At 46.3% G+C, this 15,796-nt stretch overlaps 1 protein-coding gene across 4 annotated transcripts in view; it reads right to left on the bottom strand.

Moving 5' to 3' along the window:
• Positions 1–4,944: 4,944 nt before the first annotated feature.
• Positions 4,945–15,796, bottom strand: part of PRKCB (protein kinase C beta) — a 310,378-nt gene continuing 299,526 nt past the window's right edge. For 2 of the 4 annotated variants that reach the window (XM_067013683.1, XM_067013686.1), the window contains one exon: positions 4,945–5,596. In XM_067013683.1, coding sequence (XP_066869784.1) covers positions 5,444–5,596 — 153 coding nt within the window. In that variant the 3' untranslated portion in view covers positions 4,945–5,443. Of the gene's footprint in view, positions 5,597–10,360; positions 11,725–15,796 lie in introns of those variants that run through there. The other 2 variants (XM_067013684.1, XM_067013685.1) reach the window with 1 other exon arrangement.

Raw genomic sequence — 15,796 nt, 5'->3', positions numbered from 1 at the left:
CTAGTAGAATTTCCTGACACTGATCTTGGGGTCAAATATCCTTGGGGGCTCCTCAACTAAAGTCCCATGGTTCCTTTCAGCTTTCTGCTGCCTAGCTAGGGCAGAGATATGAATCTAACGCTGCTTGTGTTTAGGGGGGGTTCAAGGAAACTCCTCTGTTTTGAGACCAAGGGCCCTTCAATCTTGTGCGATTAAATAAATGCTGATTAATGTTCTATTTAGGAGAAGCTCAAATCTTTTGATGCAAGAAAAAAGTAACTTCCATTCGGATAAATGGTGTCAGTTTGGCCACCCACACCAGCCCAGAAACTCCCAGTCAGAAAAGGGAAGATCACAGTGCCTCCTCCCCACCTTCACTTCACCTCTGAGGACGCGGTTGATCTGGTTGATCAAGACTGAGCACATTCATTGAACACAGTGTTGAGACCGCCCTCTGTCTCCCATATCCCATCCCATATTATATCTCCTAGAGGGTACCCTTTACACCTATGTGGCAGGGAGCTTCTGCTATGACTCCCTGGGGTCTCTGCCTCACTTATTTGTGCCCTTGTGTGATCCCTTCTCCTTAAGTGTGGGCTGGACCTAGTGACGTGTGAATCACTCATGTGATTCATTTACAAAAGAATGGCACTTCCCGCTTACTGGTATTCTCACTATATTGCCTTCTTAGCTTGTACACTTTGATGAAGCAAGCCGACATTTTGGAAAGACCCAAATGGCAAGCAACTGAGGGCGGCCTCCAGCCAAGGGCCAGTGAGGAACTGAGGTTCTCAGTCCAATAGCTCACAAGCAACTGAATCCTGCCAACAACAATGTAAGCAAGCTTAGAAGTGGATGCTTCCCTAGTTGAACCTTCAGGTAAGACCACGGCCCCTGTCAATACCTCGATTGAAGCTTATAAGGCGCTCTGGAGCAGAAGACCCAGCTAAACTGTACCTGGACTCCCAACCCACAGAAATTGGGAGCTAATATGTCTTGTTTTAAGCTGCTAAATTTTGGGGTAACTTGTTAACAGTGATAGATAAGTAATATAACTCACACGATATCTAGGAACTCTCCATGCAATCCAACCCACCTTGGGGTTAGGATCCCATATAAAGTCAAATCTTCAAATATTGATCTTTTCATTTACTAGGCACTGTCCTCTATGCATTTATTTCCTTCTTGCACCTCGTGAGGAAGAGTGACTAGTTGAAAACAGAATTGAATGTTCTTGCATCTTTTGTTTAAACACCATTGTAATCTCAACCCTGACATCTGGCCTCATATCAACAGTCCATATGCCAGGGAAACTAGCATTCTGTGGGACAAAATCCATAGTGGAGGGAGTGTGGCTCAGTCATTTGGGCAAGAAGTCTAAAGTGCAAACCTTTATTGTTTTGGGAACTCAGGATTCACTTTTGGAGCCACCATTGCTTGCCTAGGAAGTGATGAGTAGCAGAATTTCATGTAGGTCAAAGCAGTTCCAAATCAAAATCAGGAAAGATATAGGACCTCAGCTATTTGGCTTTCGGGCTTTTAGAACCAGATATTGATAGGTAGTACTGGATTGGGTGTCCCAGATTTGGTTATTATTTATTTTGCTTTTCATTCCTCCCTGGCTTCTCCAGCATCTCAGCTTCTATGTGTGGTGAGAAAGAGAACCATGGCAGGTGTAACAGGTGAGGATTTCAGAACTTTATCTTCATTGGTTTGAAGAACCTATAGCACCAGCTCTCAAGTTGACTCTTGTTATCCCACTGGCAAGCCTGAACTTTAGCACCGTATCTTTGTATGTTGAGATTGAAGAGACAAGTAGGGTGACTGACTTCTGGTGATCTACGAGGCCTGACCATGGGGCAGCCCAGGATGTTCCTGGAAGTTTCTTTCCCAACTGTTTTATTTCTTTGATGTCCCCTAAGTTCACGAATGGTGCCCTTGTTGGACTCCATGGTAGATACAAAGTTGGTCACACATTTTTCCATCTCTCTGTCCATTTGCCTTTGCAATGTGTTTTTATAGTGCCTCCCATCCAAAAGTAGAGTCCATTTCTCCACCTCTTGAATTTCTCTTATGGGAATGCGGCAACCGTGACATAAGCTGAGGTTTGAAAAGTGCTCGTGCACTGGGGTTTGCTTCCCACTGCTGCTGTTCGTAGTCCTTAAAACCACCACACGAGGAAGCCTATGCTGTAGCCTGCTGGAATGTAATAGAGCACATGGAGTAAAACCACACCATCCCAGCTGAGCCTTCCCTAGACCAGTCAGTTTTGCAAACTCTGTACATGTGAATGAGGCCATCCTACACCATCCAGTCACCAGCTGCCCTTCCAGGTGACTGAGAATACACAGGCAAGTCCATCAGAGAAGCTGGGATGGCCAAACCAGAAAAATCGTTGTGAGTTAAAGGAATGTTTGTTTTTAAAAGACACTAAGTTTTGAAGTTCTTGTTACTCAGTATTAAATAACTGATGTAGACTTATGTGTATGTTTCTACCAACACATCTCCTTGGTGGATTTTGAGTCCCTGAAGGCAAAGGACTATAATTCCTCTGAACGTCAAATTTGGGCTCTTGCCTTTGGTGGTGAACTTGGCAATGAAACGATGAGGACTCTGTGGATCAAATGCAATGACAAGTGAGTCATTCCTTTAATTGCTTCTCAGTATTGACCTGTCTCTCAGCCTTAAGGAATCTCTGGTGTAACCCCAAATTCCCATCCTCAGAGAACCCACCATTGTGGTTTGCTTCCTCAACATACATTCCCCTTGTTCTGAGAAGAGCTTCCGATTTTTATTCAGAGCGTGGTCCCTTACCCAGTCTCAGTTAATGTGGTTTGAGTGGCATTCTACCCCTAGCTCCAGAGGTGCAGCTCCTGATGTATGTAGTAAGCAGTCTCCAAGGTGACACCTAGAGGCCCCCACTTCCTGGAACTCTCACCTTGAATAATTCCCTCCCTTTGAGTATGGGCTGGATTTACTGACTTGCTTCTAAAGAACAGAAAACAGTAATATGATGGGATGTCACTTCTGAGACCAGGTTGCTACTGAGATTAGATGGCTTCCAGATTAGACGCTCTCAATTGATTCATTTTCCCCCAGGGAAGCCGTGTCCAAAGACATTTCTATGGAGATACCTACCTTGCTAGGAACTGAGGCTGCCAACACCATGTGATTAAACTTGAAGTGAATCCCACCTCCCCCAGTCGAGCCTTCATGTGTGACTGCAACCCTGGCCAACAGCCTGACTGCTGCCTTATGAGAGGCATTAAACCAATGGAGCCACACCACCCAGATTCCTGCCCACAGACACTGAGAGGTAATAAATGTTTGTTGTTTCAAAGTTTTAGAATAATTTGTTACACAGCAGTAGATAACTAATACAACTTAGGTCTGGCCAATCAAAGTGCCTCACCCACCATTCCTCTCCACCCCAGATACAGTGCTTGGTTCAGGGGTGTACATGGGACCAGGCTGAGCCAGTCAGAGGAAACTACAGGGCTCTTACAGGAGCTCCCACTCTATATCACTGGACATGATCCCAGGAAGATAAGTGGCTGGGACTTCTGCAGGCTTCTTGTGCCTATGAGTGGAAAGTCCTGAATTATCTTGTTGGTCTCTACACGCCCAGCACCTAGAACTATGCCTGGCTCAGAGCCGGTGCTCAATATTTATGAAATGAAACTGGTTTACATCCAGAAGAGGGAGAAAATATGTGGGGCTTGCATGAAAAAGGGAGGAATCAGAAGTAACAATAGCAACCTCTTCTTTAATATCATCTTAAATGGAACATGCCATCACACATCTAAAGAAATCCACGTATTTTTGTTTTCTAAATGTGATGCACTGAATACACAGTTGCTTCTTTTAAGTTGGCTTTACCCAGTTTTAACTGGCAGAGTTTCTAAAATTCTGCAGAGTACACTAGGATCAGTGGCTTCACTGTATCTGCCCAATGCCCATTTCCTGGGGGTCTTCCAAGGAGGGAGGAGATGAATAAATTCTATGGAGTCAGGATGTACTTGGTGTGACAGAATTGCTCTCTTCTGCTACCCTATGGCATTAGCAGCTACAAAGCCATGTGTTACCGACTGGACTACTACATCTTTCAAAAAGAAAAGAGAAGCAGGATTTCATTCAGAGAAGGTGTCAGGCTCACACCCAGTGATTCAGTAACATGACACTCTGATCTCAGAGAGAATGGGGCTCCTTATCATGCCAACAGCTTTTAGCAGTGATCGCCCTTATTTTCCCTTCCTCTTCTGACCTCCTTGGACAAGTACGGCTGTTGAGAAAAGGGCAAACCCCTGTTTGTTTTGTTTTGTCTGTTGCAGATACTAACTTAGGAGAAAATAGTAAAAGGTAAGTAGTTTTACAAATATGAGTGATATCCTCATAGACCATGGAAGGGTTCTCTCTGTCCTGACTCCAGTCTCCTTGCTGACTTTTGTCATGGCTGCAATGAAATTATGTCCTGTACTTTGTGCTTGAGGATTTAATACACACAAACCACTCAAATGGATGACTGAGCAGATACCCTGATTACAGGCACAGGAAAATATGAAGGTCATTAAGCCTGTGACTTGCAAATGGCAGAGGTCTCAATCTCAAATGGCTAAAGAATCCAGAGAAGTGGATGAGAGCATAGTACAATAGGGGGGGGGGGTGGAGACTGTGGTAAAATAAGAGGATGTACTGCTTTTAACGGAGATAGCCATTTTTCAGTTCTGTTGAATTATTTCCACATGGAAATGTAGGCCCAATGCTGCCAGTCTTCTGATTTTTTAAAAAGTGAATCTGAAAGTCTAGAAATTTACATTAAAATTCCATTTTTTAATGTTGACAATGATTTCAATTAAATGAAATTCTGTGCAAGTGAAATGAAGTTCATCTACGCATCAGCCTATGGCTCTCCAGTTTGTAACCTCTGCGCCAGACTCTATTTAAAAGCAGACATGTAAACAAGAGTTTGCATATATTAACTCAGTTTAATCATATCAATTCTTAAACAAAAAATTTCCTCCAAGAGACAATAGTTCACAGTAACTGCAAAGCTTACTCACAATTTAAAAATACCAGTCATGCTTAGCATTCAAGGGGGATATTATAGAATAACTGTAAAAACTTTTACCAGGAACATTAGCTTCTGACTTTAAAAATTACAAATGCTGAAGCATTTTGGTATCAGACACAGTAGTTCTGATATCGTCTGTTCATTTGATGAGTTTCTGGAAGTTTGGAAAATTGTACCTCTATAATTGGATAAAGCGCTTACTCTACTAAACTAAACATTTTCAGATGTAGAAAACAAACTAGCAAGCTACACATACAAAGAAAAGCCCTCTAAGACAAGCTCTCCACGTGTGGAATGCCAGCATATGCACCATGAATCCTGGAAGACTAGAATAGATACATACACTTGCCCTGAAGTCTTATACTCCAGGCTTACAATGGAGTTTGCATTCACCTACACATTAATGACAAACTCTGGGTTAGTATAGGAGAAGCCAGCAAATTCATTTTGGTCCAAGTTCATGATGAAGAGTTTATCAGTAGGCGTGAGTTCCACAGGCTGTCTGGTGAACTCTTTGTCGAAATTGGAGGCGTCTCGCTTGTCTCTCTGCCAAATGGAAAGCAAACACATTAACACAGCATAAGAAGAAGGAAACGTGACCAAGACGTGCCAGTTACTGGGAAGCTGATGACGTCTCATGGGCAGAGTCAGGAGGAGCCCTGTGCTGACAGGGTTTAGCAGCTGCATTGAGATACTATCCCCTGGCTTTCATTTCACATTGTATGTTGGCTTCAGGAAAGAAAACTTGGTGGAAATTTTCTAAGAAAGGAAATGAGAACTTGACTTTCTTTTAAGGATTGCCAGAAAGTGAGGTGTGTGTGTGTGTGTGTGTGTGTGTGTGTGTGTGTGTGTGTGTGTGTGTGTATGTTGTTTTCCTTGGCTTTGAGATGAATTGAGTTGGAAACTACCTCTGACCAGTGTGATGTCATAGAATTAGTCATGCAGTAGAGAGTCCAGGAGGAAACGATCCAAGAGCGCCCCCTGTGGCTAGGAGGCTTTTCTCTTTAAAGAGGAGCAGAGCCACACGACCACTCGGCTTCCCAGAAGGCAGAGTGGCAAAATGGAGACATCAGATTACTGCTCAGTGAAAGGAACAGATCACTATCCACCCCACATTCCCTGGTGCGATCTAGGCTTTGAAGGGGTGCTCAGAAATCCACCCACAGACTAGAATTGGGGTCTTCAACAGCCAGAGTTTCTTCCAAGGATGTTTACAGCAATGCATCTAGTCAACAAACTCCTAGTCTGGAAGGGCAGCTTTAAAACATTCTATTCTCCTAGTTAGTCTGGCATTTTCTTTTTTTTTTTGGGGGGGGGGGTGGTCATCAATCCCAGTTTACTAACTGCAGTTTGGGGCAAGTTTCACCAGGGAATGTCAGAGCGCGGGCTCATAACAAGATCTCACATCTGGATGATGCTCTCACCTCTTCAGGGTACTCACCAGCCTAGGATCTCCCCATCCTTACCACCCACCTAGGGGCAGGTAGAGGTTCTCGTCCCTGGTGTCTTGACATATGAGAAAACTGAGGCACAGGAAAGTAAAGTGACTTGCCCAAGACTGCACAGTGGGGTAGCGATTTTTACCCAACCACACTGCCCCTAATTACGCTTCATCTTAGCCTCTCTGACTGAGGGGAAAGCTTGATGGCTGGTTTATTGCAGGACAACCACGGATAACGTATGGGTTTCACAGGTACCGGGCAGGTTACCTGGCTGAAGCCAGAGTGGTGTCAGATTGTAAAGAGGGGAGGGGTCGGTGAGGATTGACTGATCTGCTAGAATTTGGTCAATGGCCATCCATGCTTTAGGTTTAACCCCTAAAGGGTACTGACTGACAATGATTTCTCATTACTGGATTCATTTCCCTTTGCAGAATACTTCTCGCAAGAATGCCTTCTTTTTGGCTGCTCCCGAGACAGGTAAAATGTCCCTAAGAAGTGCCCCAATTACTCTTCTGGTGTATGTGTAGGGGTGTAGGGGTGAGGGGGGCATGAAGAATGCACTTCAGTAAGTGTGGCCAGAGGGGAGTGGGCTGAAGATGCCGGTGGAGCTGTTTTCTGGACAGTGGACCGTCTCCTACTACGCCCCATCTATTCTGCTTCGTCTTGTCCTGCCTGCTGTCAGCCTGTCCAGTGTCGTCCCAGGCACTGAATGTGTTATTTGCGGTGTTCAGAGAAAAGCTTGAATTCCACACCACCTTTGCCTTTATTTTTAATATTGCCTGGGCATCCCTCTCTGGACCCCACAAGTCATACTTTAGCATCTTTTTAATTGTCTTCATTGCACTGGCTGCTGTCAGGAACCGTCGTCATTATTTATTGCCTCTTTCCAGGAGGTCAAGGTCCTTGTCTGTATATTTCCAGTGCCAAGACTTGGCACGTGGCAGGCCTTCCACAATTATTTGTTGAATGAAGACTTTATGAAAGACGAGCCTCTTTGCTTTCTCCAACTTACAGTTGCCCCCGGGGCTAGAGATCATACTCTATAGCAAAACAATGGAATTTGTTCCCATTGATCCTACGGGTCTCTCACACGGGCCCCTGTCCATTGTGAGGCCCAATATGAACACAAGTGTGTTAAGTCCCTTCGAGATCTGAGAGCTCCAGGGCTGGCTGTGGGCCCTGGGTATATCTGGGGCTAGAAGCAGGCAGCTGCCTCCTTTCAGGTCCCCCGCCGTGACCTTCCCTGCCTGTGGGCATCCAGAAGAGGTTCCCTTCCCACCAGCCCCAATATTGAAGGCCCTTCCCCATGTGTTGTTCTGGTGATGACTCATGCTTTCATCGTTCACATGGTCTAAATAGGACTGGCCATTATGGGCAGATCTTCATAGAAAATACCCCTGAATTTTACCCTAGCAGTTGGGAAAGAATGGGCCTCTCTGTTGGGACAATTCCTTTCTGGGTTGATAGTATCTGAAGCCACATGAGAATAGTTTCACTCCTCCAAGGAGGGTTACTGATTCCCCTGGCTTCCTATTAATTCCCCAAGAAGGTCATTGTGACCATGGCCCCGTGCTTTCTTAGAAGGGAAGCAGGTTAGTGAGAAGTCCAAGAAATGAAAAGAGGGATTCTAAGATCCTGGTAGACAACTAGCCATGGCTGACCTGGACTGTTTCAGTTCCTTTGGATTATCTTTTTCGTTTCTTTTTTAAAACTTCTCCTCTAATTTAAGTTCCTTTGGAAAATACCAGCCTGTCTCATCTAGAAGAACCAGGTGGTTCTTCTTTGAAGAACTCAACCAGAACTGCCCCTGGCTGAGCCAGGGGCAGTGTCCCCCTGAGGGCCAGAAAAGGTAATGCCTGCAGGAATCTGAGTGATGAGCCCCAAAGGGGAGATTCAGGACTCAGAATCGAGCTCTGAAACCAGTTCCCTCTCTCCATACAAGCAAGCATCTCCATACAGGTATCTCTGCTCAAATCTTGGTGATTCTGTGAGCTGTTCAAGTATGGAGACTGTGCCTTTGGCCTTCTGGAAGGAAACTCACCCCAGTTACCCTCTTGCGTCTTTCCCCACCATTGCACTATATGATTGTCTCACAAATCTGGGTCAAGAGGGCACTGCTGCATCTCCTCCTTTAGCCTCAAATGTGATCTCCAGAAAGCAGAGCCCCAAAGACTTTTGATGACTTCTTCTTTCTTAAAAGAAGCCTTCACTGATTAACCCAGAGACTAGTTATCTCTAGATTACATCCTGCTTTTAATTACTTGTTTAATGACTGCCTTCTTGGATTGCATCTTCATGGTTCCCCACCATGCTCCTGGCACCCAGAATAGAGCCTGGCTCAGAGTCGGTGCTCAGTAAATGCTGGCTGGGTGAATGAATGGAGGGTGGAATTACATGGATGGTCGCAAAAATAAATTCAAAATCTTCCTTCTTCGATACCCTTGCAAAGTATTCCCCTGGGATTATACATGTTGAAAGCTGTTTCTCAGTCTCCTCCGCACTTGAAATGTTGATAGAAAAGGCAACTGCAGGCATTCTGACTAATGATCCATCTCTTTCACAGAAGGCTTCCCTGACCAACCCTCAGCTCGGTGTGTTAGGGGAACAGAGACTTTGGCTGGAGTACCTATTTCTGCAAACTATTAAACTTCTGAAAAATAATGGCAGCAATTTGGAAAATGTAGAGTGCAGTGTGTGTGTGTGTGTGTGTGTGTGTGTGTATACACACACAGTATATTCTTTCTATTTATCTCTATCTATCTAGTTCTATCGATCCATCCATCCATGCTACACTGTTCTCTAAAGTTGTCTGTAATCTTTTATTGATGGGCCAATGTTTCTCCATCATTTTTAATCTTCCTGAGAGCATATCCAAGGAAAGGCCTGGTGCCCCAACAGCCAGGTGAAGGACCTCAAATAACTTGTCTGTTGGTGGGCACAGCTCAGAGACGGTAGTCGCGGAGCAGAAAGAGGCCTGCACCGAGAATCAGGGAACTGGGTTTGCATCCCAGCTGGCTGACATCGGGCAAGTCACTTCCTCCCTCCAGATGCTGGTTTCCCAACCATAAAATGAGGAGGTTGTGCCCCGATTTCCCTCCTTCTCTCGCCACCTGAGCTTGTCAGCCAGGACTTCATGTATGCTTCCCCTGATGTCTAGATTGCTACCACCACGGGGGCAGCAGGGCTGGTCCCACAGCCCGCAGCAGGGAGACTAGAGCAGGCAGAAACAGTGAACAGCACGGGGCTTGGCCGAAGTGGAGATCAAATCACGTTTTTTTTAAAGATGAGACGTCTCACTTCAAGGACATTTATCAAGTTTTTAAAGTTCCCTTGATGGTCTCTGAGAAGCCCTGGCACTTCCAGAAATCACTGGACTTGTGACAAGAGTTGACATTAGGGCTGCCTGAGGGCGGCAGGGGTCAGGAGGCAGGGATGGGGGACCACCTGCTGTCCTCGTCTGCTCAGATGGAAATGGGATCTCTTCCCCCCAAGGGGTTTCCTTGGGCTTCTGGGGGCTCATAAACCTCCTTGCTAGAAAGGTTGAGTGTGAGCTGGGAGGAGTAGCAGTTTTGACAAGAAAATCAAGAGCCCCAGCCCGGCTCCTAGCTGGACCCTAAACTTGCCTCTGGTTGGAATGTGGGCCTTGAGCTCCGATACTGCTGGAGGGCCCCCTCTCCAGCTCACCTCACCCCATCACAGGCCCCCAGGAGTCCCAGTCTCTCTGACCAGCTAAACACTGGGGCCAAGATTAAGTTCTGGGTTTAGTTTTTTTCTGTCGTGAAGCCTCAGGAGGCCCCATTTTGTAGTTTGGGTCCATGTTTTTCAAAGAGAGCCATTTTCCTTGCAATAGTATTTCTTCTTTCTTGCTTTTTTTTTTTTTTTTTTTTTTTATTGTATCTCGATGCTAGAAGAAAAATGGCACATAACAGACATCCAGATACGAACATTTCCACAAACATCTTGCAAAACAACATCAAAGTGAGGAATACAACTGTCTATGCTTTCAAGAAATGGTCTTTCTCAGAGCACTTAATTAGCTTTCTGAAGCCAACAACAAACCGAGACAAATCCCATCTAGGCAGGCACTGGTCTGCCAGGCTCCAGAGCTGTCTTCTTGGTAAATCAAAGCAGGTCATTGTGGTTAATAACATTTGGACACATATTTCAAAGCATGTGTAACAAGAGTAATTTTTTTTTTTTTTTTTGCATTTGAACAACAACAGAAATAAAACCCCAAAGCAAATAAACTTTGAAATATAATGTAAAACCATGGCCCTTCAGGACCTTGCTAAAGTGACCATGTCTTTTCAGGGAGGGGGTCCAAATGCCCTTTTCAAGTAGTTTGGGGATGAAGGTGATTGGGGACACAGGGAATCAGAGCTTACAGCATTGAGGTAGCACCCAAGTTGGTTGCCTTATGACTCCTTGAGGTGCCCTTAGATTGCAACTGTCTCAAAGCACACTCTTGGAATTTTAAAAGGGCCTAGATAATCTTCTGAACTTTGAGTTTTAAAAAATAACAAATAAAATTTTATTTTTAGCCTGTTCTTTTCAAAGCTCCTAGTGCCTCCAAACCAGGCAGAATGGAGGAAACTCCCTCTAAGTCAAAGCAACCACCTACTTGGATACAAGCCAAGCTCCAAGTCCAGTAGTGGAAGAATACTGCTAGCATCCGATCATCCACTCGTTTGGCAGGAAAAATCTAGATTGGATGGTTGGGATTGGAAAATGTGTGAAAATGGCAGCGCAGGAAAAAAGGAAAGAAAGCAGGCATGTTCTGTCCCCACTGGATCTACTTCGTTGACATGCTGGAGAAAATAAGTGCTAAAAGGACTTTGATAATGTGCTAATTATGCAGCCACATTTTCAAATGCCATCTGCATAATCCCATCTCACAGAGATGCTCCAAACTACCTGAGGACATTTGGGTCCTGAAACATGGTCACTCTAGTTTCATCAGCAAATAAAACATGGATGCAACGTTGCAAAAAAAAAAAAAAAAAAAAAAAATGTCACCACAATAGCCGTTGAGCTTGAATGACAGAAAAGAAGGACGGAAATCTACACATCTACTTAGCTCTTGACTTCAGGTTTTAAAAATTCAGAGTTAACAAAGGAAAATCCTTCGAATTCTGATTGGTCAATATTCCTGATGACTTCCTGGTCAGGAGGTGTTAGGACTGGTGGATGGCGGGTGAAAAATCGGTCGAAGTTTTCAGCATTTCGCCCACACTATGAGAGGGGAAGAGAAGAATTTGTGGTGGGTGGAAAAAAAAAAAAAAACCAACCAAAACAAAACAGAACGAAATAAAACTGGGTGAGGTCTTCTCCAAACCCTTCCCTTTCACTACCTCAGAGAGGTTGTTTTGATGATCAGAAATGAGAGCAACATAAAATGCAAAATTTTCACGACCGTTGATTGGCACATGACATTGGGCTCCCGACCTTCAATTCCTGGAGCTCGTGAGCTGCCTCTGGTATCCTTCTGGGCAGTCAAGAGCTGGATGGCAAAGGCATGGGATGGTGGGGCTGGTGGCATGTAGCATGTTCTCCCGACCCCACCCCAGGGAGTCAGCCAAGCTCATTTTGAAGGAGATGTGATTAAGGTGCCTGAGATATTTCTTGGGCACAAGATGCAAAGTAAAGACACATTTATACATCACCTTGGAGATCCCAATGCTAAGCAGCAGGTCCCTCAAAGCACCGTCCTCTGGCTCTGTCATCTCTGGAGATGTTTTCCAGCTCCACAGATACAGTCAATGGAGAAAGAGCTCAAGACCTGGGTTTGGTGCCTGCAGTGGCCGGGCAACCACCAAGCGAGATAAGTCACCGACGCTTAACTACAAGGTGCCAGGAGGTCAACTCAGCCATTCTCCCTCCAGGTGGGAACAAAGGGTGTGGAATGAAACCCAACCCGGTGCTTTGGTGAGGCAATCCAGCTCTAGAGGGAAAACCATCGCCATTGCTCACTTATCCTGCCGTCCTTCTCTATGAAAAGGTCCTGGTCTGAGGCAGAGTGATAACGTATGTGTGTGTATGTACATGTGTGTGTGTATGTACATGTGTACACTCATGCGTGAGTGCACACACACATGCACATGCCGGTTCTCATCTAACGAGAAGAGATGAGTCAGTAAATCTGGCCTTCTTTGTTCTTCACCAGCAAACCCGTTTACGTGAAATCTCTAAGTGTTTCAGCGTCTACAGGAGGCAACCACAGCCTAACAGCACAGTAGCAGCAGTAGTAATAATAATAATTATGACAGTTAATATTTATTATGCATTTGCTATGTTCCAGGCACCCTGGAATGCTCTTTCCTTGTATTATCTTATTTCATCCTCCCAATGATCCTACGAAGTGGGTATTATTGTCATCCCTATTGTACCGATGAGGAGATTGAGGCCAAGGAGGTGATGTAATTTGTTCAGGGTCCCGCTGCTAATGAACAGGAGAGCTGCCGCATGAGTCAGGTCTCTCTGATGTCAGAGCCAAGCTCCCGGCGCCATGTTGCAAGAATGGTTGTTGGCCGGTGACTGACAGCATGGAGTGGGGTAGGGGTGGGGGGCAGGGGGGAGAAGCCAAGGATGGGGGCCATGAGGTCTCTGGTTTGAATGACAGAGAACATGCTTATATCAATCACCAAGACGAAGAATGCGGGAGAATTCAGAAAGAGGACTATTTCCGTTTTGGACGTGATGACTTTGAGGGGCCACTGAGATTCTCGGAGACGATCTGAGGGAGTCAGAAGAATGGGTTCTGGAGCTCAGGAGAGAGGTCTTGAAAAAGTTTTTTTAAAGGACAGACTATGGAGGGTAGAAAAAGAGATAATAACAATAGTAATTAAAACCACTGAGCACTTTCTAGACAACTGACATTTGCTAAGTGTGTTGCATACATTAGCTTTTTCATTCACTTAACCACCCTGTGAGGTAGGTATTTGATTGTCATTTGCCAAAGGAAATATTGCCCCTAACACTTAAAGCAGTAAGAAGAGAATCAGGAGAGAGCTGCAGCAGACAAGCTGAGGATGGAGAGGAATCCAAGGAGAGGGCATTGTTACAGCTGAAATATCTCCAAGAGGTCAAGCAGGAGAGTTATTGAAAATGGGCCATGGCATTTGGTAATTGGGAGGAGACTGATGAGAAAATGCAGGGCTGCTGCTGAACTTCAGTCCTTGGAAGAGGGAAGATAAGTTGAAAAGCCAAGCGGTACAAGCTCCTCTTTCAAGCTTACGGTCAAGGGAAGCAGAGGTACTGGATATGCGTGCAGGAGACCGAGTTCTCAGAGAGCCTCGTCTCCTGTTCCTTTCCTATCGGGATAGAAGGAAGCCCACGCGCCTGCAGACATGGGTTCGAATCTTGCCATCACTGACCGCTAGCTAGTTGTGCAGCTCCAGCCGAGTCCCTTCAAGTCTCAGTTTCCTCTTTTGTGCCCTGGGGACAATTCTGACTTATATTTAAGCAGCATCATTGGGGCTGCATCCAAAATAGACCGATGGTTGGACAAGGGGAACAGGTGGAAAAAGTGAGACCAGTCAGGAGGCTGTTGCATAATCCAGGCAAGAGATGACGGTGGCTTGGAGAAAGATGACAGCAGGGGAGATGGTAAGATGCATTTGTTTGGCGGGGGGGGGTCTACTTTGAATTTAGAGTTGACATGATTTGCTGATGGATCGGACATGGGGTATGAGAGGACTTGGGGTCTGGGTTACTTGGTGAGTGGGGGACACGAGGGGTAAAGCGTGTTTGTTGGAAGACGTCGAGCACTTGGTTTCATTCATGATAAATTGGAGAGTCCAGTGGAGGTGTCAAGGGTCAAGGAGGGAGTCCCCTCGCTGCGGTGTGGGGACTGAAAAGGAACCAATGCTAGACTGATGGCAGAGGCCGCGGGGAGGGCAGAAGATGGTTGCGATCATGCAGAGGAGAGAGATGGTGGATGGGGCTGTGGAAAAGAGGGTGGAGAAGAAAGGATGGAGCTGGAAAAAACAAAGAGGTATTTGTGACAGGGATGGAGGAGTGGGATGGCGTGTTACGAGGCAGCCCAGCGGGCGTTTCTGGGTGTTGGGACCTCAGCCAGCCAGTGCAGGAAGCCTGTTAGCTGAGACACAGAGAGTCTTCAGGGGCCATTTTTCCTTAAAAACCATCCATTTCCTATCCACACCAGAAGGCTGTTGCTCTGCAGGGGCCTCCCCAGAGGCTGTGATGGGAGACAGAGGGACAGCTTCTGGAAGCTCCGCAGCCTCCTCTCCCATCACTCCCCCCGCTGCCTGGAGAACAACGAAATCTTTAAGTGAGATAGCAGAGAGGAGGTGCAGGAACAGGGGTTAACCAAGGGGGCACAATACCGCGGGAGCGTGATTTCCTTGCTAATAAGCAGCTTATGAGGCTGGCAGATCACAGCCTCCCTAAGTGGTTCCGTGTTTTTCAAATGGAGCTGTCACTGCCCATTAGCTTCAGGAACGCTCCCTAAATGGAGACGTCAGCCCTTGGGAAGCACGGCCCTGATCAGCTCTGCGCCTGCTGTGTCCTTGGAGAACGGGCAGCTCCGCGGCTGGGATCTAATTGCAAACGCAGCGTGGACCACACCTGCTTCTCTGGCTGTCTTGGGTGGATGTTTCAGCCTCACTCAGTGGCTAGAAGAAAACCCAACCCCCCTTGTCATCACTGGGGCTCCTGGAACAGGAATGGGGGTCAAAGCCAACTAGGTTATTTAAAATCACATGGAACCTCTTCCCGGGTTGGAGGTGGGGGGTGAGGATCGTGCCTTGTTTCCTGTGCCCCCGAATTGAAGGGCCAAGACCGTTTGAAAAGCTTAATCTGTGAGCCGTTACGCGTGAGCTCTTCTTTTCTTTTTCTTCTTTCTAATTTGTTTCATTGTGTTAATAACACCTCCAAGGCTGGCTGTTTAATGTGGAGTTGGCTCGGTCACAGCAACCACAGGGATCTTTCAGAGAACGCCAACCTGGATGTGTCACTTCCCTGCTCCGGTCTGCGATGGCGCCCCGCTGCCCAAAGCCACACTCCTCAGCGTGGCTTACAGGCGGCTTAGGACTCGGCCCTGGTCACCTGGTCAACAGCCTCTTCGCTGCCCAGGGTCCCGCAGCCCAACTCCTCCCACCCCCAACATCCCCCGCAGCTGTCCTGAAATCCTCCCAGGTCCTAGAACCCTCACGCACTCTCACCTCCGAGCCTTAGCACAGGCTGTCTCTTCTGCCAGGAACATCTGCCTCCCACCCTGTTCCCCTTCATTGTCTACGTGTCCACCTCTGTCTCCAGACACTTCCTCCAGGAGCTTTTCCTGGAC

This window comes from Kogia breviceps, chromosome 14, assembly GCF_026419965.1.
Source record: "Kogia breviceps isolate mKogBre1 chromosome 14, mKogBre1 haplotype 1, whole genome shotgun sequence".
Taxonomy (NCBI): domain Eukaryota; kingdom Metazoa; phylum Chordata; class Mammalia; order Artiodactyla; family Physeteridae; genus Kogia; species Kogia breviceps.
The sequence above is the reverse complement of the archived record's forward strand: the minus strand, read 5'-3'. Positions and strand labels throughout refer to the sequence as shown.